The 26655-nt window shown below is 42.6% G+C and overlaps 2 protein-coding genes across 5 annotated transcripts in view; one reads left to right on the top strand and one right to left on the bottom strand.

Moving 5' to 3' along the window:
- The window catches only part of rogdi (rogdi atypical leucine zipper), a 28176-nt gene extending 8302 nt beyond the window's left edge, over nt 1-19874 (top strand). The window contains exons 2-11 of one of the 2 annotated variants that reach the window (XM_058653793.1): nt 3412-3483; nt 5148-5230; nt 6694-6748; nt 6836-6916; nt 7427-7522; nt 7594-7692; nt 16415-16528; nt 17042-17091; nt 17373-17499; nt 18767-19874. In XM_058653793.1, the coding sequence (XP_058509776.1) occupies nt 3412-3483; nt 5148-5230; nt 6694-6748; nt 6836-6916; nt 7427-7522; nt 7594-7692; nt 16415-16528; nt 17042-17091; nt 17373-17499; nt 18767-18808 (819 nt within the window). In that variant the 3' untranslated portion in view covers nt 18809-19874. Of the gene's footprint in view, nt 1-3411; nt 3484-5144; nt 5231-6693; nt 6749-6835; nt 6917-7426; nt 7523-7593; nt 7693-16414; nt 16529-17041; nt 17092-17372; nt 17500-18766 lie in introns of both variants that reach the window. The other variant, XM_058653792.1, reaches the window with a different exon arrangement.
- Nucleotides 19875-21541: 1667 nt separating this feature from the next.
- Nucleotides 21542-25891, bottom strand: smim22 (small integral membrane protein 22). 3 transcript variants are annotated; one of them, XM_058653720.1, is made up of 4 exons: nt 24989-25891; nt 23967-24104; nt 22735-22814; nt 21542-21915 (listed from the first exon to the last, which is right to left on the bottom strand). In XM_058653720.1, exons 2-4 carry the CDS (start codon nt 24091-24093, stop codon nt 21865-21867), a joined length of 258 nt encoding a protein of 85 aa, XP_058509703.1. In that variant the 5' UTR covers nt 24094-24104; nt 24989-25891; the 3' UTR covers nt 21542-21864. The 3 variants fall into 3 exon arrangements, with proteins under 3 accessions (XP_058509703.1, XP_058509702.1, XP_058509701.1); XM_058653719.1 differs by having other exon boundaries at nt 21542-21912; nt 24989-25426; XM_058653718.1 differs by having other exon boundaries at nt 24945-25002.
- Nucleotides 25892-26655: the final 764 nt, after the last annotated feature.

The following is a 26655-nucleotide window of genomic DNA, read 5'->3' as shown; positions in this document are numbered from 1 at the left end:
GGCGAAGATCACCCCTGCAGTTGATCTCCCAAGCTCACTAGAATTGTCCAACATTCAAATTAAACTCCGGAGCTCCCGGCCGGTGCGTTTTGTACAGTTTCTATACAGTCTTTTAACCCTCAGCTTTTAAATCTTCATCTTTAGTGAGGAAAAGAGGAGAAAGATAAGACAGTAATAATAATAAAAAATAAAAGTAAACACAGGTACCACACATATCGCATTCGCCAAAAAATAACAAATCACCGTTCTTTCAATTGGAGAAACTTAAGATAAATTCGTTTCGTACTTACTGACTGCGGCTTTCCAAAAGAAACTCAGGAATTAAAACAACAAGTTTCAAAAACAATCTGACTGTGTGCCTGTGTTCTGTTCATTCAACTTCATGTCTCGCCGTCGTCCTCTCGCATTTATCTCCCGTCTCCGACTCTGGTCCACTTTCGCGCAGCCTCCAGCCTCTGCAGCGGTGCAGGTCCTTCTTCTCCCGGATCTGACACCTGCCATCCTCTCTGTCGCATCGCCCTCGCCGCATCCTGGGCGCTGTTGTACACTTTGATTCCATCATTCCAGTGAACCCTCAGTGTGTCCATTGGTGACTGAAACTTAATCCCCTTCTCTTTGAGAATTTTCTTTAGCGTCGCATATTTCCGCCGTTTCGTCGCCACTTCTGCCGCGTAGTCATGGTCAAAAGTCACTCTCCGTCCCTCCACTTCCACCGGAGTCTTCCAGGCCGTTCTGAGAACATTTTCCTTGACATCAAACCTTAAAAAGTTAACAATAATTGCTCTTGGGGGTTTGTTCGGCTGCGGTTTCGGCGCTGACGCTCTGTGCGCTCTTTGAATCTCCAGCTTAATATCCTGTGACAATCCCAGTTCTTTGTGAATTAATTTATCCACGTATTCAGTAACAGAGTCTCCTTCTACCCCTTCCTTCAGTCCCCACAGTCGGATATTATTTCTTCTTGATCTCCCTTCTAATTCAGATACCTTCTCTCGGAGTTTGTTTTGTTGTTCCAACGAGGCTTTGAGAATTTCCTGGATCTCGGTGCTCCATTCCTCCACATCAACAGTACGCTCTTCTAGCATCTCAATGTCTTTCTTTTGAGCCCGCATATCCACGTCCACGGTCTCGAATTTTCTAGTCGTGTCCTCTCTTACGCTGTCCAGCCCTTGCTTCATCTCCTCCCCGAGTTTGTCCATATATTCCCTCAATTGTCCCACATTTTCACGGACTCCTTTGAGATTGTCTTCCATATGCTTGCCAATAAGGTCTAATTTGGCGTCCATGCTGTGCTGTCCCCTCTCGATTTTAGCTTGCATGCTATCTAAGCCATTCTGCAAGCTAGCTTGCAACGCGTTCACCCAGCCAGGTTGTTCAATGTCGCCAGCTAGCGCGGTGTTAGCCGAGGGTGCCTGTTCATCCTCCACATCGGCCTGCATCTTTCCCGACTGTTTTTCAACCCTCGTCTTTCTCTCTCTTCCTTTCGTACTTTGTGATCTTTCCATGACCTATACTCTCCCCACTTCTACTTGTAACTATGGGGTTTCTTCCTTGTATTTTTTTAATTTGGCCGGGAGCTCCCGTTTTTCGCTGCCTATCGTCTCATCAGCTAACCGGAAGTCCTTCCTCATGTTTTTACCTCTCCTTCCTCACATGTTTACCTCTTCTTCCTCATGTTTTTACATGTTCTCCCTCACGTGTTTACCTCTTCTTCCTGACATGTTTACCTCTTCTTCCTCACGTTTACCTCTTCTTCCTCACATGTTTACCTCTTCTTCCTCATGTTTTACATATTCTTCCTCATGTTTTTTCACATTCTTCCCCATGTTTTTAAATATTCTTCCTCATGTTTTTACACATTCTTCCTCATGTTTTTACACATTCTTCCTCATGGTTTTACACATTCTTCCTCATGTTTTAAATATTCTTCCTCATGTTTTTACATATTCTTCCTCACATGTTTACCTCTTCTTCCTCATGTTTTTACCACTTCTTCCTGACGTTTACCTCTTCTTCTTCATGTTTTTTACCTTTCCTTCCTCACATGTTTCCCTTTTCTTCCTCATGTTTTTACCTCTCCTTCCTCACGTTTACCCCTTCCTCCTCATGTGTTTACCCCTTCTTCCTCATGTTTTTACCTCTTCTTCCTCACGTTTACCTCTTCTTCCTCACATGTTTACCTCTTCTTCCTCATGTTTTTACCTCTTCTTCCTCATGTTTTTACCACTTCTTCCTCATATTTTACCTTTTCTTTCTCACGTTTACCTCTTCTTCCTGACGTTTTACCTATTCTTCCTCGTGTTTTTACATATTCTTTCTCGTGTTTTTTCACATATTTCTCATGTTTTTACATATTCTTCCCTTATGTTTTTACCTCTTCTTCCTCATGTTTCTACCTCTCCTTCCTCACATGTTGACCTCTTCTTCCTCATGTTTTTACATGTTCTTTCTCACGTGTTTACCTCTTCTTCCTGACATGTTTACCTCTTCTTCCTCACTTTTACATATTCTTCCTCATGTTTTTACATATTCTTCCTCACGTTTTAACTCTTCTTCCTCATTTTTTTACCTCCTCTTCCTCACGTTTTTCCTCTTCTTCCTCACGTTCACCTCTTTTTCCTCACGTGTTTACCTCTTCTTCCTCACGTTTTTACCTCTTCTTCCTCACGTTTACTTCTTCTTCCACATGTTTACCTTTTCTTCCTCACGTTTTTACCTCTTCTACCTCACATGTTTACTTCTTCCTTAAATCCAGAGTTTTGGTCTGCGTGTTGTTCCTTTGTGTTTTATTAATGTTCACAGAATCACCTTCATTCTTTCATTTCGACATTATAGCCAATTGGTTCATCAGGGTATTTATATCAAGATGTGCTTATAGTATGTAATATTTATTAAACATGACTCAAATCTACTGTAATATAAAGTATTAGAAAATGTCATATGGACAGGCATTATGTAGTGTGGACTGCTTTTCCTTTAGCTTTAACACTGACATCTGTAGCTGTGTGACCACATGACTGAAAGTGCAGGGTTCAAATGACAACCTCATAAAAGACATAAAGCTATGGAATAAAGTGTGTGTGTGTGTGTGTATTAGAGGCTGAACGGTTTATTTAAAAGATCTGTCTCGTTCAGTACACTTGTCACGGTTCAGGACACGTGTGTACCGTTCGGTTTATGACGCGTAACGTAGCGTAAGCCTTGCGCCAGTAACCCAGTTTCTTATGTGTACATGTATTGTTGCCCTGCTCCAATACACCTGATTCAAATGGTCAGCTCATCACCAAGCTCTGCCGAAGCCTGATATCGAGCTGTTCATCTGAATCAGGTGTGTTGGAGCAGGGTAGTGTTCCCCAAGGACCAGGGTTGGGAAACACTGTCTTATCTCATGTATCTTTCTTGATTTTTTGTCAGGAAGAGGAGTTCAACTGGCTGCTGAAGGAAGAAGTGCATTCTGTCCTCAAGCAGCTGCAAGATGTCCTGAAGGTAAGTGGTCTACAGCTCATGTTCATGTGGTTGAAATGATGGTTCTTAAAGGACTAGTCCACGTGATGATATGTTGACTGATCTAAAACTGTCCACTGTGGCTCAGCATGAACTTTGAAGGACAAAATGACAAGATACAATGAGATAAACAGCTGCAGCACAACCACGTTCAGAAATACACTACAAATGAAGAAATGCAACTCATTAAAGAAAGAATACAGAAATACAGCGGGTCTTTTTAATGTAGGTGATTCATACTGAGGCTGGAGGTGTCTCTCATGACAGGCCACGTCTTCAGCTCCAGCATCTTCCATCATTATTAGGCAGAGAATTAGCGAGGGGCTGCAGGCTTCTTGAAGATTGAAGAGATTTATTTAACATATGCGCAGTACACTGAGCAATAAACCTTAAGTGAGGCCTAAATAAATGATGATGTACATCAGCTTATTTGTGCAAATACTGTACATGTGAGATGCAGGATTTAGGACAAAGGTGCAAAGGTTGATGGTCCTGATGGCCTGATGGCCTGATGGTCTGAGTCTTGGAGTCTTGTCGTCCTTGCTTTCACACTTCTGTAGCGTATGAACAGTGTGGGCTCCTCCTATGATGTTTTCTGCCCTCCTTGAGTCAAAGATGTCCTGCAGTGGTGACAGTCTTGCTGAGAGCCTTTCTGTCCCATCTCACACTATGATGGAGCTCGACTCTACACCTGTACAAATGACAAGTCTCTGTTGATCTGCTGCGTGTTCTTCTCACATTGTTTCTCATGACTGGTGACTTCAAATTGCCCTCAATTGTCTCTTCTTCTTTCCTCCCTGTCATCTACAATTTAGTTAGTGTTAGAATTGCTTTGAATTGAATGGTTGGATCAGGTTTTTATGTAACAGAGCCGATGAGATGATCTAAAGAAGGTGCACCCGCTTGCAGTCTGTTGCGGATTACGGCCCTTTTCCCCCGATGTTTTTTCCTGCGTTTCCGCGGAGGTGAGGGTGAGGGTCCATTGTTTGGGGCTGCGTCCCGTAGGATCTCCTTCAGCCAGGTAGAGCAGGAGTGTTTAAATCCTAAAATCTTGAGTGGAGATGTCCCTGCGACACTCAAGACACAAGTAAACTGCGGTCATAGACTATCGTTACGTTGTCACAAGAGAAAAGTTGAAAGTCAAAAAAAAAAGCACACTCTCTCAGGGGAGCAGTCGCGACGGCATCTGGACTCACCCGCGCCATCTTGGTATCAATGCTTTATGTGGGTGTTGCCTCTCTTTATACAGAACTGTGCAAAAGTATCGTTGTTGTTGTTTTTCTTCTCATTGGCGTTTGTGTTGGAATGATGGCGTCTTCATACAACATAACAATAATAATAATGTACACATGTGATATTGGGTCAAACACAGATTCTCATTAGTGCTGTACATGTCTTTGTCTTACATATATATAGAGATGTAGCTGCTACTAAAAATACACACAACAAAACCATGTCTATATGTGCTGATAAATACAAGCAAATGTATATAAATATGTTTTGTTTAAAAGGTTTTCAATTGGCTTCTAGATGAGAAAGATTCAGTGCAAGTGTGCACAATGAAAGTGAGTTTTTTCTCTGTAATAGTTTACCATGCATGTATGTTATGGATTCATGCTGATTTCTAAATGTGCTGTTGTCAGCAGGAGGCCTCCAGACGCTTCTCAATGCCCACTCCAGGCCTGGAGAGTCAGCTCAGACAGGAGAACTTCATCCTCGGCAGCTCAACGTAAGACTTCACTTCAATCTCTAAGCATTTCACGTCAGAGTGGCGCAGACGTGCTGTCTGTTAGAGCTCGTCTTTAGCAAAGTGGCTGCAGAGAAGTCAGGTACAAGATCATTGTAGACTCAGTCGCACCATGGCTGCAACACATCTACAACTTAAAGCAATGTTGAAATGTTAAAAACCAAAGGTGCTGTTGTGGTCACTCTCACATGCTAGCTCAACTGCAATAACTAATAATCATAGTTCTTATAATCATAATAAGAGTTTGAGGGAGGTGACGGTGCTTTCGAACATTTGAGGTGAAAAGGCTTCCTCATGTTATTGTTTCCCCTCCCTCTACAGTTATGATTAGAGTCATGATCCTCTATATAAGGATGTGTATGGATTTGAATATATCATCATGTGACATGGACAGATGAACACAGCTTGTGCTATTATCATGAGATTTCTAACAGGAATATTGTTTACTGCCATCAATTTTATATTTGTACAGAAAAACAATGGTTTAATGAGTAAGAGGGCACAGCGCCCCCTGTGTTTGCTCAGTGATATGAGCCACAGTCTCAGGAGTCCTTTTCAAAGTCCACTGAGGCTCCATTCAGACCTGCTTTCAAAATCTGTCCCTAGACCTGTTACCCATTGTGCCTATGGGGCTCAGCACTGCCCCCTATACTTTCTGCCTCACCCTGTGCATTTTAAATAGGTCTCACACATTCATTAAATATATTAGATATTAGATATTAGTATATGTATAATCAAACAAAGAGTGGACATGAGCCAACTCCTGCTTCAGTCAGTGTGTGCGGCACAGTGGAGCTCAGCTCATCGCCGCCTCACCTCACCGCTGTCTCATGTATTTGAACAGGAAATGTGTAAATTCAGAGATTTTGACCAAAGAAATGTTGAAATCATACAGAAAACTGATTTATAGAACAGTCAAGTGGACAAATTAATTTCCTTTACCATTGTTAGTATTTTACTTGTCATGATGACAGGGGAGGCGGAGCCTCATGTATGTCTCCAGTGACCACATGAGATGAGAATTGGCTTCAGATATGTTTTTCAGATGTGTTTGATGGAGGTTTTCAAAAGTGAAGTGTGGGAACATAAATCATATCTTGCAGCATAAGCTTTGGCTAAAACCATCAGATTTGATGCAAATACAGGTGAGCATCAATCACAGGCAGGCCACACCCCCTACGTGCATAATATGACATCACAGATGATGAAGCCAAGGACTAAATAAAGTCAACTAAGTTCTGTGTTTGATATTTAAACCATGGTGTTAAGAGTGGGAGAAGCTTGAATGAATCAAAGCATTCAATTGTAGATGATAATGGTTGAAATAAGATTGTAACCATTGTTCATAATGTGGCAGTAAATGAAACAAGGCTGATTATTATCTCTAAAAACCTGAAGTCAGATGTGAGCATTTCTATGCTGTCTAATGTACTGTTGTTTTGCAGCATGGATCAAGTGAAGGGTGTGCTGACTCTACAGGGAGAGGCTTTGACTCAAGCGGTGAGTTTGACTAGTTCAGCCTTTCTATTTACATTAAAGTGTGATTGAAGCTCAATGTGTACCTTAATGATTTGTTTTTCTCAACAGGACATAAACCTGAAGGTTGCCAAAAGTAGCCAAGTGCTGCATTTTCAGTTCAGAGAGGACAAGCAGTGGAAGCTTCAGCAGGTCAGTGTTTCTACATATATCATTCATTCATTCTCTCTTTATCAGGTGGATCACTGACGAATGAATCCATGGACAGAGAGAGAAACCTATTGTTTGCACATTGTTCACGTTTTGTGGGGTGTTAATAATTGATAGCATGCTGTGGTTTGGTGTGGCAGGTCAAACACTTTCTAATGTTAGGGTCAGACAGCCAATACAGCCCATCATGAACACGCAGGCAGATGTTGGAGGTAGCTGCTTATTTAGCCTACAGTTGTATGTAAGGGAATACATTTTAAAGCTAATATTTGCTGAAAAGCGACATTGTGCCGATAATAAGGTGCATCCTGGGGCGAGATGCTGAAACTGTGAAGCAGATGAACGTGAAGCGTGTGCAGTGTGAACACACTCATCTGTTAACATGAAGACAAAATGATAAACATGACCAGGCCGTACAAGGAGTGAAGAGTGAAGAGAGTTCATTAAACACACTCACTCATTACTGTCTCACCTCCCTCTGGTCTTGTCCAGATCCAGGATGCCAGGAACCATGTGAACCAGGCTCTGCAGCTGCTCACCAGCCGTGACGACACCTACCACTTCCAGACGGGGGCCGAGGTCAATAAGGTCAGTCCCACCTCAGGGCAGCTGGGTCCAGACCTCTCTCTGTTACTAACCTGATGTTTTTGCTGCTGTAGCTAATGGATGCAGTGATGCTGCAGCTGACGCGAGCACGAAACCGCCTCACCACCCCGGCCTCCATGACCCTGCCTGAGCTGGCTACCAGTGGTCTGATGGTAAACAGAGTGAATGGTGGTTACTTTGTTTGTGTCCACTTCCTGTTTCACCGAGCACACACATGTGGTCGTGTGTGTGTGTGTGTGTGTGGGTACTGATGCTGAGAAGTGAGACAGGAGCTGAGAGCTGCCGTCATGTATGACAGTGAGACAGGTGATTAGAGCTGCTGTCATGTATGACAGTGAGACAGGCAATGAGAGCTGTCGTCATGTATGACAGTGAGACGGGGGGTGAGAGCTGCCGTCATATATGACAGTGAGACAGGTGATGAGAGCTGCCGTCATGTATGACAGTGAGACAGGTGATGAAAGCTGCCATCATGTATGACAGTGAGACAGGTGACATATTTGAGATAGGTGATGAGAGCTGCCATCATGTATGACAGTGAGACAGGTGACATTTGAGATAGGTGATGAGAGCTGCCATCATGTATGACAGTGAGACAGGTTCATATTTGAGATAATTACATAATTGACAGCTCAGGTTTAGAGATAAAGTCAGAGAGTCAAGGTTGAGATGGTTTGCTCACGTGCAGCAGAGAGAGTGATTATACTGGGCAAAGGATGTAGAAGATGGAGCTGCAAGGCAGGAGGAAAAGCAGAAGAGCACAGAGAAGGTTCATGGATGTTGTGAAGGAAGACATGAGGACAGTTCAGAGAGTGGAAAGCTTCAGTTCGGTGGGGGCTAAAAAAGGTAAAAAAATATTTTTTGTGGTAAAAAACACTGTAAGTAACACTGTTACTTATTCTTTTTTACCACAATAACCAGCCCCCAACTTTTTATGGCACCCTTCCCTCGAGGTACCAGAGTAAAATGGTACCCCAGTCAGCTGATTGGGTGACAGAAAAACATCACTCGTCTTATACTCGTCTAACACTCGTCTGATACTCGTCAAACACTCGTCTGATACTGGTTTAATACTCGTCTGACACTCATCTAACACTCGTCTGATACTCGTCTAACACTCGTCTGATACTCGTCTGATACTCGTCTAACACTCGTTTGATACTCGTTTGATACTCGTCTGATACTGGTTTAATGCTCGTCTGACACTCATCTGACACTCATCTGACACTCCTCTGATACTCTTCTGACACTCGTCTAACTCTCGTCTGATACTCGTTTAATACTCGTCTGACACTCATCTGACACAAGAGCCTGGACCAGAACCTGTGCCGCCTTCTGGGTTAGGAGAGGCCGTATCCTTCTGATGTTGTGCAACATGTATCTGCAAGATTGAGCTGTTGCAGCAATGTTGGCAGTGAGGGAGAGATGGTCATCAAGTGTCACACCCAGGTTCCTTGCGGTATGAGAAGGAGTTACCACAGAGTTGTCGAGGGTGATGGTCAGGTCAGTGGTGGGAGAGCCCTTTCCTGGGAGAAAAAGAAACTCAGTCTTGTCGAGACTGAGTTTCAGGTGATGGTCAGACATCCACTGAGAGATGTCGGTCAGACAAGCGGAGATCCGTTTTGCTACATGTGTGTCTGAGCTTGGAAAAGAGAGAATGAGTTGGGTGGAAAAACCATGAGAGAGAATAACAGAACCAAGAGAGTTGGTGTATAGAGAGAAGAGGAGAGGGCCCAAGACAGAACCCTGAGGGACCCCAGTAGCTAGAGGACAGGGTTCAGACACGGATCCTCTCCAGGTTACTCTGTATGTTCGGTTTTGAAGATAGGACGAGAGTAGGGTAAGTGCAGAGCCTGAGACACCTAGTTCTTGAATGATCTGGTGGTTAACTGTCAAACGCTGCAGAAAGGTCCAAGAGGATGAGTACAGAGGAGAGAGAGGCAGCCCTGGCAGTGTGGAGTTGCTCAGTGACAGCAAGAAGTGCAGTTTCGATCGAGTGACCTGCTTTAAAACCAGACTGAAGAGGATCAAGAAGGTTGTTCCGGTGAAGGTAGGAGGAGAGTTGATTAAAGATAGCACGCTCCAGAGTTTTGGAGAGAAAAGGAAGAAGAGAGACAGGTCTGTAGTTATTTACTTCAGACCGGTCAAGGGTGGGTTTTTTAAGGAGGGGGGTCACTCTGGCCTCTTTAAGAGAGTCTGGAAAGCAACCAGATGATAGAGATGTGTTAATGAGGTGGCTGAGGAAAGGAATAAGATCAGAAGCAATTGACTGAAGAAGGTGAGAGGGGATAGGGTCAAGGGGGCAGGAGGTGGGGCGGGCAGAGGTTATTAGGGAAAGAACTTGATCATGAGATAGAGGGGTGAAAGAGGATAGAGAAGGAGTTGAATTTGTTGTTGGTAGAGTGGTGAGATCAGGAGGTGGGGTTGAGAAAGAACCCCACTCGTCTGACACTCATCTAACACTCGGCTGATACTTGTCTAACACTCGTCTGACACTCATCTGACACTTGTCTGATACTCGTCTGACACTCGTCTAATACTCGTCTGATACTCGTTTAATACTTGTCTGACACTCGTCTGACACTAGTCTGATACTCGTTTAATACTTGTCTGACACCCATCTGACACTCGTCTGAAACTCGTCTGATACTCGTCTGACACTCGTCTAATACTCGTCTGACACTCGTCTGACACTCATCTGACACTTGTCTGATACTCGTCTAAAACTCGTCTGATACTCGTTTAATACTTGTCTGACACTCGTCTGATACTCGTCTGACACTCGTCTGATACTCGTTTAATACTCGTCTGACACTCATCTGACACTCGTCTGACACTTATCTGACACTCGTCTGATACTCGTCTGACACTCGTCTAATACTCGTCTAACACTCGTCTGACACTCATCTGACACTCGTCTGACACTCGTCTGACACTTATCTGACACTTGTCTGATACTCGTCAAATACTCGTCTAACACTCGTCTAACACTCGTCTAACACTCGTCTGACACTCATCTGACACTTGATTGATACTCGTCTAAAACTCGTCTGATACTCGTTTAATACTTGTCTGATACTCGTTTAATACTTGTCTGACACTCATCTGACACTCGTCTGACACTTATCTGACACTCGTCTGATACTCGTCTGACACTTGTCTGACACTCGTCTAATACTCATCTGCTACTCGTTTAATACTCGTCTGACACTCATCTGACACTCGTCTGATACTCGTCTGACACTCGTCTAATACTCGTCTAACACTAGTCTGATACTCGTCTGACACTCGTCTGACACTCATCTGACACTCGTCTGATACTCGTCTGACACTCATCTGCCACTCGTCTGATACTTGTCTGACACTCGTCTAATACTCATCTGACACTCGTCTGACACTCGTCTGATACTCGTCTAACACTCGTCTGATACTCGTCTAACACGTGTCTGATACTCGTCTGACACTCATCTGATACTCGTCTGATACTCGTCTAACACTCGTCTGATACTCGTCTAACACGTGTCTGACACTCGTCTAACACTCGTCTGATACTCGTTTAATAGTCGTCTGACACTCATCTGACACTCGTCTGACACTCGTTTAATACTTGTCTGACACTCGTCTGACACTAGTCTGATACTCGTCTGATACTCGTTTAATACTTGTCTGACAGCCATCTGACACTCGTCTGACACTCGTCTGACACTCGTCTAATACTCGTCTGACACTCGTCTAATACTCGTCTGATACTCGTTGAATACTTGTCTGACACCCATCTGACACTCGTCTAACACGTGTCTGACACTCGTCTAACACTCGTCTGATACTCGTTTAATAGTCGTCTGACACTCATCTGACACTCGTCTGACACTCGTTTAATACTTGTCTGACACTAGTCTGATACTCGTTTAATACTTGTCTGACACCCATCTGACACTCGTCTGACACTCGTCTGACACTCGTCTGATACTCGTCTGACACTCGTCTAATACTCGTCTGACACTCGTCTGACACTTGTCTGATACTCGTCTAAAACTCGTCTGATACTCGTTTAATACTTGTCTGACACTCGTCTGACACTCGTCTGATACTCGTTTAATACTTGTCTGACACTCGTCTGACACTCATCTGACACTCGTCTGACACTCGTCTAATACTCGTCTGACACTCGTCTGATACTCGTTTAATACTTGTCTGACACTCATCTGACACTCGTCTGACACTCATCTGACACTCGTCTGATACTCGTCTGACACTCGTCTAATACTTGTCTGACACTCGTCTGACACTCGTCAAATACTCGTCTAACACTCGTCTAACACTCGTCTGACACTCATCTGACACTTGTTTGATACTCGTCTAAAACTCGTCTGATACTCGTTTAATACTTGTCTGACACTCGTCTGATACTCGTCTGACACTCGTCTAACACGTGTCTGACACTCGTCTAACACTCGTCTGATACTCGTTTAATAGTCGTCTGACACTTATCTGACACTCGTCTGATACTCGTCTGACACTCGTCTAATACTCGTCTGACACTTGTTTGATACTCGTCTAAAACTCGTCTGATACTCGTTTAATACTTGTCTGATACTCGTTTAATACTTGTCTGACACTCATCTGACACTCGTCTGACACTTATCTGACACTCGTCTGATACTCGTCTGACACTTGTCTGACACTCGTCTAATACTCATCTGCTACTCGTTTAATACTCGTCTGACACTCATCTGACACTCGTCTGACACTCATCTGACACTCGTCTGATACTCGTCTGACACTCGTCTAATACTCGTCTAACACTAGTCTGATACTCGTCTGACACTCGTCTGACACTCATCTGATACTCGTTTAATACTTGTCTGACACCCATCTGACACTCGTCTGACACTCGTCTGACACTCGTCTAATACTCGTCTGACACTCGTCTAATACTCGTCTGACACTCGTCTAATACTCGTCTGATACTCGTTGAATACTTGTCTGACACCCATCTGACACTCGTCTGACACTCGTCTAACACGTGTCTGACACTCGTCTAACACTCGTCTGATACTCGTTTAATAGTCGTCTGACACATCTGACACTCGTCTGACACTCGTTTAATACTTGTCTGACACTCATCTGACACTAGTCTGATACTCGTCTGATACTCGTTTAATACTTGTCTGACACCCATCTGACACTCGTCTGACACTCGTCTGACACTCGTCTGATACTCGTCTGACACTCGTCTAATACTCGTCTGACACTCGTCTGACACTCGTCTGACACTTGTCTGATACTCGTCTAAAACTCGTCTGATACTCGTTTAATACTTGTCTGACACTCGTCTGACACTCGTCTGACACTCGTCTGACACTCGTCTGATACTCGTTTAATACTTGTCTGACACTCATCTGACACTCGTCTGACACTCATCTGACACTCGTCTGATACTCGTCTGACACTCGTCTAATACTCGTCTGACACTCGTCTGATACTCGTTTAATACTTGTCTGACACTCATCTGACACTCGTCTGACACTCATCTGACACTCGTCTGATACTCGTCTGACACTCGTCTAATACTCGTCTGACACTCGTCTGACACTCGTCAAATACTCGTCTAACACTCGTCTAACACTCGTCTGACACTCATCTGACACTTGTTTGAAACTCGTCTAAAACTCGTCTGATACTCGTTTAATACTTGTCTGACACTCGTCTGATACTCGTCTGACACTCGTCTGATACTCGTCTGACACTCGTCTGATACTCGTCTGACACTCGTCTGATACTCCTTTAATACTTGTCTGACACTCGTCTGATACTCGTCTGACACTCGTCTGATACTAGTTTAATACTTGTCTGACACTCATCTGACACTCGTCTGACACTTATCTGACACTCGTCTGATACTCGTCTGACACTTGTCTGACACTCGTCTAATACTCATCTGCTACTCGTCTGACACTTGTCTGACACTCGTCTAATACTCATCTGCTACTCGTTTAATACTCGTCTGACACTCATCTGACACTCGTCTGACACCCATCTGACACTCGTCTAATACTCGTCTAACACTCGTCTAACACTCGTCTGATACTCGTTTAATAGTCGTCTGACACTCATCTGACACTCGTCTGACACTCGTTTAATACTTGTCTGACACTCGTCTGACACTAGTCTGATACTCGTCTGACACTAGTCTGATACTCGTCTGACACTAGTCTGATACTCGTCTGATACTCGTTTTAATACTTGTCTGACACCCATCTGACACTCGTCTGACACTCGTCTGACACTCGTCTAATACTCGTCTGACACTCGTCTAATACTCGTCTGACACTCGTCTAATACTCGTCTGATACTCGTTGAATACTTGTCTGACACCCATCTGACACTCGTCTGACACTCGTCTAACACGTGTCTGACACTCGTCTAACACTCGTCTGATACTCGTTTAATAGTTGTCTGACACTCGTCTGACACTCGTCTGATACTCGTTTAATACTTGTCTGACACTCATCTGACACTCGTCTGACACTCATCTGACACTCGTCTGATACTCGTCTGACACTCGTCTAATACTCGTCTGACACTCGTCTGACACTCGTCAAATACTCGTCTAACACTCGTCTAACACTCGTCTGACACTCATCTGACACTTGTTTGATACTCGTCTAAAACTCGTCTGATACTCGTTTAATACTTGTCTGACACTCGTCTGATACTCGTCTGATACTCGTTTAATACTTGTCTGACACTCGTCTGACACTCGTCTGACACTCGTCTGATACTTGTCTGACACTCATCTGACACTCGTCTGACACTTATCTGACACTCGTCTGATATTCGTCTAACACTCGTCTGATACTCGTCTAACACGTGTCTGATACTGGTTTAATACTCGTCTGACACTCATCTGACACTCGTCTGACACTCATCTGATACTAGTCTGACACTCGTCTGATACTCGTCTGACACTCGTCTGATACTCGTCTAACACTCGTCTGACACTCGTCTGATACTCGTCTAACACTCGTCTGATACTCGTCTAACACTCGTCTGATACTGGTTTAATACTCGTCTGACACTCATCTGACACTCGTCTGATACTTGTCTGACACTCGTCTAATACTCATCTGACACTCGTCTGACACTCGTCTGATACTCGTCTAACACTCGTCTAACACGTGTCTGATACTCGTCTGACACTCATCTGACACTCGTCTGATACACGTCTGACACTCGTCTAACACTCGTCTGATACTGGTTTAATACTCATCTGACACTCATCTGACACTCGTCTGACACTCGTCTAATACTCGTCTGATACTGGTTTAATACTCGTCTGACACTCATCTGACACTCGTCTGACACTCGTCTAATACTCATCTGACACTCGTCTGACACTCATCTGACACTCGTCTGATACTCGTCTAACACTCGTCTGATACTCGTCTAACACGTGTCTGATACTCGTCTGACACTCATCTGACACTCGTCTGATACTCGTCTAACACTCGTCTGATACTCGTCTAACACTCGTCTGATATTCGTCTAACACGTGTCTGATACTCGTCTGACACTCATCTGACACTCGTCTGATACTCGTTTGACACTCGTCTGATACTCGTTTGATAGTTGTCTGACACTCATCTGACACTCGTCTGACACTCGTCTGACACTCATCTGACACTCGTCTGACACTCATCTGACACTCGTCTAATACTCGTCTAACACTCGTCTGATACTCGTCTGATACTCGTCTAACACCCGTCTGATACTCGTTTAACACTCGTCTGATACTCGTCTGACACTCGTCTGACACTCGTCTAATACTCGTCTAACACTCGTCTGATACTCGTCTAACACTCGTCTGATACTCGTCTAACACTCGTCTGATACTCGTCTAACACTCGTCTGATACTCGTCTAACACGTGTCTGATACTCGTCTGACACTCATCTGACACTCGTCTAACACTCGTCTGATACTCGTCTAACACGTGTCTGATACTCGTCTGACACTCATCTGACACTCGTCTGATACTCGTCTGATACTCGTCTGACACTCGTCTAACACTCGTCTGATACTCGTTTAATAGTTGTCTGACACTCATCTGACACTTGTCTGACACTCATCTGACACTCGTCTAATACTCGTCTGACACTCGTCTGACACTCGTCTGATACTCGTCTGATACTCGTCTGACACTCGTCTGACACTCGTCTAATACTCGTCTGACACTCGTCTGATACTCGTCTAATACTCGTCTGATACTCGTCTGACACTCGTCTGATACTCGTCTGATACTCGTCTAACACCCGTCTGATACTCGTTTAACACTCGTCTGATACTCGTCTGACACTCGTCTGACACTCGTCTAATACTCGTCTAACACTCGTCTGATACTCGTCTAACACTCGTCTGATACTCGTCTAACACTCGTCTGATACTCGTCTAACACGTGTCTGATACTCGTCTGACACTCATCTGACACTCGTCTAACACTCGTCTGATACTCGTCTAACACGTGTCTGATACTCGTCTGACACTCATCTGACACTCGTCTGATACTCGTCTGACACTCGTCTAACACTCGTCTGATACTCGTTTAATAGTTGTCTGACACTCATCTGACACTTGTCTGACACTCATCTGACACTCGTCTAATACTCGTCTGACACTCGTCTGACACTCGTCTGATACTCGTCTGATACTCGTCTGACACTCGTCTGACACTCGTCTAATACTCGTCTGACACTCGTCTGATACTCGTCTAATACTCGTCTGATACTCGTCTGACACTCGTCTGATACTCGTCTGACACTCGTCTGACACTCCTCTGACACTCGTCTAATAATCGTCTAACACTCTCTTACAGAAAATGTTTACTCCTCCCATGCCTGGAGACGTGATGGTGAACTTTTACATCAACCTCAGCAAACTGTGTCTGACTGTCTACCAGCTTCATGTGCTGCCTCCAAACACCACCAAGGTTACACACTGTTACACATTGTTACACACTGTTACACACTGTTACACACCGAGTTAAACACTGTTACACACCGAGTTAAACACTGTTACACACTGAGTTACACACTGAGTTACACACTGTTACACTCTGTTACACATCGTTACACACTGTTACACACCGAGTTAAACACTGTTACACACCGAGTTACACACTGTTACACACTGAGTTACACACTGTTACATACTGAGTTACACACTGAGTTACACACCGAGTTAAACACTGTTACACACTGAGTTACACACTGTTACACACTGAGTTACACACTGTTACATACTGAGTTACACACTGAGTTACACACTGAGTTAAACACTGTTACACACTGAGTTACACACCGAGTTTAACAGTTACACACTGAGTTACACACCGAGTTTAACAGTTACACACCGAGTTAAACACCGTTACACACACAGTTACACACACAGTTACACACAGCTCCATGTGACTGATGATGGTTTGTCTCCATCATTTCAACAGAACTTTAAGCCAGCAGGAAGTTCAGTGCTGCACAACCCTGGAGCCATGTTGTAAGATGTTGAAGCTTTTAATTGTAAATGTTTGAATGTGCTGTTAAACCAGAGAAGCCAGCAGATCATTTTCACAGCAGACAAGTTGTTTCTTCTTATAAGTGGATTAGATAATTTAGCCATTGACTACAACCCTTGTAGTGAATAGTGTTAAAAGCAGAGGATAAAATTGGTAAAAACACTGAAAACAAACCATCTCTGCAGAAACATGTGAAGAGTAGAGTATTCCACAGCTGTCATTCCTGAGTGCTGTCTCTTCTCTGGAACACCTTCTCCCACAGCGAGCTCAACAACAACCGCTTCGAGGTGAGCCATGTTCACAAGGTGGAGTGTGTGGTTCCCTGGCTCAGTGACACGCTGGTGTTCTTCACCATCTCCCTGCAGCTGTGTCAGCAGCTCAAAGACAAGGTGCACGACAACTCTTCACATTCACTGTTCCAAGCTGACTCTATGCAGTCCCCTTTATCCCCTCATGACACGGACATTTAAACCCCTTTTTTCCTTTTAGGCCACGTTGAATCACTAAAAGAAAATGTCAATGTTTTCCACCAATATCATAAGATTTAATCACTAATGTTACCTTAAAAAGACCCAAGATTGCACTCTGAGCCGGTCTGTGCAGGTCTCAGCGGGTCGGTGCAGGTCTGAGCAGGTCTCAGCAGGTCTGTGCAGGTCTGAGCATGTCTGTGCAGGTCTGTGCAGGTCTCAGCAGGTCTGTGCAGGTCTCTGCAGGTATGAGCAGGTCTGAGCATGTCTGTGCAGGTCTGTGCAGGTCTCAGCAGGTCTGAGCATGTCTGTGCAGGTCTCAGCAGGTCTGTGCAGGTCTCAGCAGGTCTCAGCAGGTCTGTGCAGGTCTGCATCACCTGCATTGTAGTTCAGGACAAACACAAAGTCATGTTTTCTAACAGAAGCTTCAGGGTTGTCAGAACAAACTGTACCATGTTTAACCTGTAGAGGGAACCAGAGAGTGAGCTGAGATGAAGTAGCATTAGTTTCTGTTTGACCTGCTTTACATGTGAAAGTTTATTCTGTTTTCTGATTAAACTTTAAACATCTGCTCTACATCAGGAAGGAACTGTGAAAAATAATATTAATTATATCAGTGGACAAAAATACTTCAGAATGTATGAAAATATAAACGACCAAATACAGCTGTTTGTGTTCAGTAACAGATGTTTCACTGTAAACCATGAGATTAAAAATAATCCTATCATTGTTTAATCAACGAAGCTGCTTAGAAGCCAATCATGATCATTAACAAAGTGACCATGTCATTTATTGTATATGATTATATAATAAAGATCAGTGTGTTTGTGTGAAGTCCTGTTCTGATGATGTCATCACACTGTTCTGATGATGTTATCACACTGTTCTGATGATGTCATCATGATGTTCTGATGGTGTCATCATGATGTCCTGATGATGTCATCACACTGTTCTGATGATGTTATCACACTGTTCTGATGATGTCATCATGATGTTCTGATGGTGTCATCATGATGTCCTGATGATGTCATCACACTGTTCTGATGTCATTAAGATGTCATCATGATGTCATCACACTGTTATATAGGTAATGACACGCATTGTAATCTCCTGCACTGCAATGAACAGAGTATTATTGGATGTTTGCTCGTTAATCTGGACTAATACAAACTTTTTTTTGTTTTTGCAGATTTCAGTCTTCTCCAGTTTCTGGAACTACAGACCTTTCTGATCCCCACACACACACGCACACACGCACACACGCACACACAAGTATAAGGGACATCCTGAAAGTTAGTTCATTGTTAGTTGTGTATTTGTTGTCATTGAATGGTTCAGTCTAACCCTAACCCTAACCATGATGAGGAGAAGGAGCCAATCAAACCTCACCAGATATGAATATTTGCCAGTGGTGTGGACCTAGTGACCAACGTCCATCAACAACTGTATCTCTTTATCTTTGTTTGGTTTACATTCATGTTTCTTAATACTAAGTATTGATCCTAAAGTTGTGGTCTGAGCTGATGTGTACTGTGTACTCAGGGTTAGAAGACTGACACAAGCTGATAGTGGGAGTTGATTTTACAATACTTGATGTTTCCATCGCACGTTCTTCAGCACCTTTTTAAAGACACTCACGTTGACGTCATTGGATTTTCTTGAATGACTCTCTTGAAATGGGAGTTCACAACCATGGCTCTTTGTTGAGTTTGCATGTTTTCCTCATGTGTGTGAGGTTAACTGGACACTAAACTGACCATGGTTTTGTCTCTGGTGACCTGAGCTGACCTTTCACCCCCTCATGTGGAGGTTGAAGCAGTGGACCATGAATAAATGTGGAAACAGCACTTACTCAAATCCAACACTACAGAGTTTTCACAAATGCTGCTCAGGAGTTTGGAAAAAACCCTTTGTTTTCAGTCATGTCATCGTTTCTCTGTTGAAACTAAAATGACATTCATTAGACTCTTATTCAGATATACACAGTAATACAGATGACACAGCACAGTCATGTTGTGATGTAAACAGTGAAGTGTTGTGAAAAGCTCCCACTGTGGGCTCTGAGAGGGTCAACGAAAACCAGTCACCATTAAGCTGCCGGTTGTGTTGATGATTGTTTATGTTTGTGTTCTTATTTTTGTCTTTTTTTGCACTTTGTCGAGTCCATGTTGAATCAAAACACTAATCCACTGACACAAGCAAAAAGTGTTAGTCTGAGAATCTGTCTATCATATAAATATATATATATATATAATTGTGGAAATAAGTGATCTGTGCAATAAAATATTCTATGATGATCAGTCTCTCTTCATGATTCTGTGACAGGAGCCTCGGTGCTGACCCCTGACCCTGTGACATCAGAGAGTTTCAGAGAGCAGGTTCAACAAACTCTGAGTTAAAACCTTAACTCTGAGCTGTCAAACTCTTGAGTTCAGCTGATCAGCACAAGTTCAGTTCACTCTGAGTTCAGTGTGTGTGTTGGGAATGAAAAAAGCCATCATCACTGGAGCTCTGATACTATGATTCACCATGGCAACAGGTAAACGAAGAGCACAGCCTTTTGAATCCAGTTAACAGAAATATGAACACATGACATTTATGTGAAGAGAGGAGTCAATAAATGAACACTATTACATTTTATACAGTGTAATTCACTCATGCATCATTTCATTTATGATGATAATCCAGTCCCACCATATGTTACATTAGATTTGATCTTTATTCAGCTGGAATCTGACGACACACAAACTGAAGGTGAAAAAAACTATCATTATAAAAGTGTCCATGGTCAAACTGACTCACTTTTCACTGTTTTACATGAAAACATTTCGAACATTGTCAAACATTAAGATTTCGTCTGCTGCGAGATTCTAAAAGTCACTTCAGTGTTAAAGTGTTTCCAGCTGCATCACCATGATGTGTTCTATGACAGGGACATTTAACTACAGTACAGTGTGTGCAGTGATGATGAGCCTACAGTAACACACACAGTCACAGTGTTGTCCACATCATCATATATTCATCATAAAAGTGTTTATATCACAGAAAGTCCTTTGGCTGATGAAGTAACCATGGTGTGAACTACGGGGGAGTCAGGGGGGTCTCACCCCCAATGAGACATGAGCTCCCTGGAAACATGATTTGTCTCTAAAATATAGTTTTTTGATTGATGTGATTCAGATGTGTGTGTGTGGAGGTTGGATATTTAGTGATATGTGCTGACTTAAGACAAGTAGACGTACAGACTTGTAATAATGGCAAGCGTCCGTCCCACAACCCCTCACCTCTCTCCATCTCTCCGACAGAATCTGACTGACTGTTTCACATGGACAATTACCGGCTTTTAGGTCAGAGGTCAGTAACACACAGGTGGGGCTATGTTAACACAGCATATGAATAAGTTGACCCTTACCACAATGAGCCTGACATTTATCCAGGCACCAGCTGGACTTCCATGGTTTAATCAATCCAAGTCCAGGGATTTGGGATCTTGCAGAAACTCGCGTGATTTAACGTGACTTCAGAATAGAAGCAGACATGGAGGCAGACCTGGTACCTGCTGTTTTTTTAGTTCCTGCTCTGACATCATTAGACTGCCGGTCTCTGATTGGTCAGAGAGTGTCGTCACTCAAGAGTCATGAGTGCAACGTCAAAGCCAACAATGTCCAGCTGTAGATCAAAGTTAAAGTCCTGAAAACGTGTGTTGATCTCCATCGTTTATCAAAGCAAATGTCTGGTGTATCAGAGACAGCTCTGCTCAAAGCACTGAGCAATTCTGTCAACATCTTTGAATCTGAGTCTAATGATTCACTGTCGTTTGTGTGTTTGTGTCGCATATAAAACCACGTCACAGCAGGTTTGTGCAGCTGTGCAATGCTGACCCCGCCCACATTGAGGAGGAGATATGAAGTCATGGAAAACAATGTGTCTGATACCAAAGTGTGTGATGGAAAAGAGCCATGAGTGAAGGAATAAAGACAGATTTTTACTCCATATAGATTTGAATTTAAGCTTCAGATGAAAACATGAGCATCCCTTTAAAAAAAATACATACAGGAAGTTCTATTAAAATCCACAGGGACAAGCGCTGTATCCTCTCTCTGCTGTATCCTAGCAACAACCGTCACATGGTGACAGTCAACAACATCAGGGAGTTACAGTTTTGTCACTGGGTCACAAGGTGCAGGTGAACAACAATTCATCTTCATGTTAACAGACTAATGATTGGCACGATCTTCTTCTTCTTCTTCTTCTTCTTCTTCAGTCATCTGTGCAAAGCTTGAGCTGTCAGGGCTCCAGAGCCGTGTTCTCCACACCAACCTTCTGCCGCCGAGGCTGCTGACGAGAAAACAAGAACAGTCATTCTGAGCAAAGCTCTGAAATCCAGTCTGTAACAACCACTGCGCGGATATCTGCATGCAGCACCATGTCTACAAATACAAATGAGACAATACTCTGTGTCACAAGTGTTTCACCAGAAAAGAAGCAGTGGAAAACCCCCTCAATGTACTAGGAATCTCAGCACAGGTCTCACACTGTGTCAAAGAAGTGTTGAGTCAGGACGGAGGGTGGCATGAAAATGTACCTCTATGTGTGTGTATATATATATATATATATATATATATGTGTATATATATATGTATATATACACATATATATATATGTGTATATATATGTATATATATAACACTAACCTTAACCATAATATATGTATATACTGTATATATGTATGTTAATGTAAATATATGTATACATACATATGTATATTTACATATATACATATGTAAATGTAAATATGTGTATACACACATATATATAAATATATATATGTGTATATATACTGTATATATATATATATATATATATATATATATATATATATATATATACATATGTATACCATAACTACTACTGGCCTAACTCTAACACTAACCTTAACCATAACTACTACTGGCCTAACTCTAACACTAACCTTAACCATAACTACTACTGGCCTTATTCTAACCTTAACCATAACTACACTACTGGCCTAACTCTAACACTTACTCTTACCACTCAACATGTCTTCTGGTTAAAATGTAATCATTTATGTGACGATAAGGAAGTGAGGAAATGTGCAACCAGATTAAAGTTAATGAGTGACAGAGTGTCGCTGACCTTGTGATCGTCACAGGAGCAGCAGCAGCAGCAGCAGCAGCAGCGGATGATCACCAGGACGACCAGCAGCAGAATCATACCTGACAACACACACACACACACACACACACACACACAGAGACAGCAGGAGATATTCACTGTTTGTCTGTTGCCTCATCACTTTACTCTGGTACCTGACTCTAACTCTTGGACCAAACCAAGCTGTTCTCCTCCAGAGAATCACAGCTTTAAACCTTTGGAAAAGTTTAGATTTGATTGAATAAGCAGGAAGGAAACTTCCTCTGAACCTGCAGACACCTGTAGCGCCTCCTGGAGGATAGTGGGCTGAACAGTCTGTGGTTTGGTTGTCTGCCTCAGCTTCACAGCGCCTTGTCTCACTCACAGTGCTGTGTGAGTGAGAGGGGGCGTGGCTACAGTAGAGCGGCGAGAGCCAGTGTGCGCTTGTTTTAGCGATTTATTTAACGATATCTTTTGCATGACTTATCCAAACAACGTCAAACTTGGCACTGCACTTACTCATGCCCGTAACAAGACACCCGTTACGCTTGAAATGAATCGAGAGATATACGAGTAACACACACACACACACACACACACACAAACGTTCCTAGAATTTATAGATAGATGAGAATTTGAAAGCTCCTAGTGGAGCGGATGTGATGTGTCTCTGAGCACTGTTCAAACACAACTACACCACCTCAGCTGCCCCGCACACACAATGTCATTAAAAACAATAATATGGATTATTCGTTGAATATTGTAAACTCCAGCACATGAGAGCTAGTGGAAAGAATGCAGGTTCACAGTGGGTTTAGATAACGAGAGCAGCTTCAAGATGCATTCAAGAAACCTTGTAAATTTCATCACTTCTGTAAATGCACATGAAGTCCACTCACTAAATGTTTGCTGCCATATCATTTTATATCATTATTCTAATTTTCATTAAAAAAACCAACACGTTTAAAATGATTATTGTGTGATGTTTGTGCAGATTTGTGATTCTGAAGTTCCTTCAGTCTGGAGAATTAGACGTGCATGAGGCAATAATTCATCCAAAATGATATTTTGACGCCTCCTGTGATTTGAAAATTGCAGTAGGTCATATTTGTTTAGGGCCATTTTTAGGGCCTTGATTTTTTTTTCAAATTCACAAACTTTCAAGGATTTCAAGGACCCGTGGGAACCCTGTGTAAATGACCTGACTACATGTGTCTACTTTGTCTTTGACTCACCAATGAAGATGAAGAAGACTGCAAAGGAAGCGATGTCCCAGTCCGACTGGAAGAAGTGTTTAGACTCAAATCTGGAGATCACGTCATTGAACTGGTTCTCAAAGTCGTCCTGGAGAGTCCGGTCCATGGTGTAGTCTGCTGTCACACACACACACACACACACACACACACCATATAGCAGTTAGTTTCTTATGACCTTCAGTGAAAATAAAAAGGTTTTCACCTCTCATTCACTTTTGAAATATGTTGCTGGTGCATGGATTATAAAGTTTAAAGTAAATATAAAAATAAAGCTGATGGTCATGAATGAATGAATGTAACCAGCTGGAAATAGGAAAAAAAAGTTTCATATCCATGCAAGTGAATGTTTTCCTGTCTCAAATGTCTTGTTTCTGTCCATAAATGAACAGAATTCCTTTGTTAATGGTTTCTTAACCGAAAATGATTCACATTTAAGAAGCTGAATAATCTAATTATTATTAGAACCATGACTGTGTTTAAATGCACAGATTCTACAGAGGCTTGTCACATTTATATAAACACACCTGAGCAGAAACTACTCACAATGTTTCAAATCAAATTGAATTTGTGAAACTTGGAAATAGGTCACAGTTAATTTGGCTCGTTTACAGGAACAACAATGAAAGAAAAACACGTCTATTTTGTGACTTCTGCACAATCATTGCTGCTTTATATCATGCTTTATATCATCTGATATAAAGTGAATCCTAACTTCACATGAGTCATATGTGACGTATGAACAGCCTTACTGCTGTAACTGAAGTAACAGTGTCATCATTCTTGTTATTATTATAAGTTATTATTACTGATGTTGCAGATGTTGCACACCTGTCTGTGAACGGCGTTCAGTCGCGTCACGTGACTGAACGCCGTTCACAGGAAATAAAAGAGTAAATCACGTCTTCATGTTCAGTACATGCAAATGTTGTGAAGGTATGAATGTTGTCATTGCTCTACCTGTTACAATGTTTCCTTCTTCACAGGAACAAGACGTTTCTTACCTGGAGTTGCGTCGCTGTATTTTCCCTCCCTCACTTCCGGGTGCGAAGGACGAACCTGTGCTCGCTCTGTCTGTCTCACTCTCTCTCTCTCTCTCTCTCTCTCTCTCTCTCTCTCTCTCTCTGTCTGTCTTTCTCTCTCTGTCTGTCTCACTCTCTCTCTCTCTGTCTGTCTGTCTGTCTGTCTGTCTGTCTGTCTCTCAAATCAAATCAAAAGGGTCTTTATCGTCATGGTAACGTGCATGGAGGCTCTCAGCTGTTTTTGTTTACATTTGTGTTTCTGTTCGTGTTTTCACCCACATCCGCCTTAAAGGGGACATATTCTGCAAAATCAACTTTTTAATCATTGTATACTTATATTTGGGACTCTGGAGGCCCTACCAGTCGCCAAAGTGTGGAAGAAGAATACTCAGTCCTTTTTTCGTGGTCCCCCTTAGTGTAAGTATAGGCGATAAAACACGCCATGTTCAAGTATGACAGCAGCATGCGCATTTCACTGTGAATGTTACCACCCACCAGTAAGTTTACTTGGAGAGCTCCACCTTAGCTCCACCTTAGCTCCACCTTAGCTCCACCTTAGCTCCACCTTAGCTCCACCTTGTCCCTATAAAATGCGAGAGTGCAGGCGAGGGAGGAAGAGCGGTATTATGTCAACGCAGAGGGACAAGTGTGCTGTTGGTGGCTGCACAGTGGAGCACAGTGTTTTACACAAACTTCCAGCCTCAGAGGATTTTATATATGAAGCTAATGTGCCGGATAAAGTCAGCAAACGTGTGTTCGTGTGTTCGCACCACTTCACATCAGACTGCGGCCAGCGGTCGCCGTATTTAGTCAGCGACCGTATTTCACCGACGTGTGTTTGTGTTTGTGTATGTGTATGTGTATGTGTTTGTGTTTGTGTATGTGTATGTGTTTGTGTATGTGTATGTGTATGTGTTTGTGTATGTATATGTGTTTGTGTTTGTGTATGTGTATGTGTTTGTGTATGTGTATGTGTTTGTGTTTGTGTTTGTGTATGTGTATGTGTTTGTGTATGTGTTTGTGTTTGTGTTTGTGTATGTGTATGTGTATGTGTTTGTGTTTGTGTATGTGTTTGTGTATGTGTTTGTGTTTGTGTATGTGTTTGTGTTTGTGTATGTGTTTGTGTTTGTGTTTGTGTATGTGTATGTGTTTGTGTTTGTGTATGTGTTTGTATGTGTATGTGTTTGTGTATGTGTTTGTGTTTGTGTATGTGTATGTGTTTGTGTTTGTGTTTGTGTATGTGTTTGTGTATGTGTTTGTGTTTGTGTATGTGTATGTGTTTGTGTTTGTGTATGTGTTTGTGTTTGTGTATGTGTTTGTGTTTGTGTTTGTGTATGTGTTTGTGTTTGTGTATGTGTTTGTGTTTGTGTATGTGTATGTTTATGTGTTTGTGTTTGTGTTTGTGTATGTGTTTGTGTTTGTGTATGTATATTTGTATGTGTATGTATATGTGTTTGTGTTTGTGTTTGTGTATGTGTTTGTGTTTGTGTTTGTGTATGTGTATGTGTATGTGTATGTGTTTGTGTTTGTGTATGTGTTTGTATGTGTATGTGTTTGTGTATGTGTATGTGTTTGTGTTTGTGTTTGTGTATGTGTATGTGTTTGTGTATGTGTTTGTGTTTGTGTTTGTGTATGTGTATGTGTATGTG

Source organism: Solea solea, chromosome 16 (assembly GCF_958295425.1).
Source record: "Solea solea chromosome 16, fSolSol10.1, whole genome shotgun sequence".
Taxonomy (NCBI): Eukaryota; Metazoa; Chordata; class Actinopteri; order Pleuronectiformes; family Soleidae; genus Solea; species Solea solea.
The sequence above is the reverse complement of the archived record's forward strand: the minus strand, read 5'-3'. Positions and strand labels throughout refer to the sequence as shown.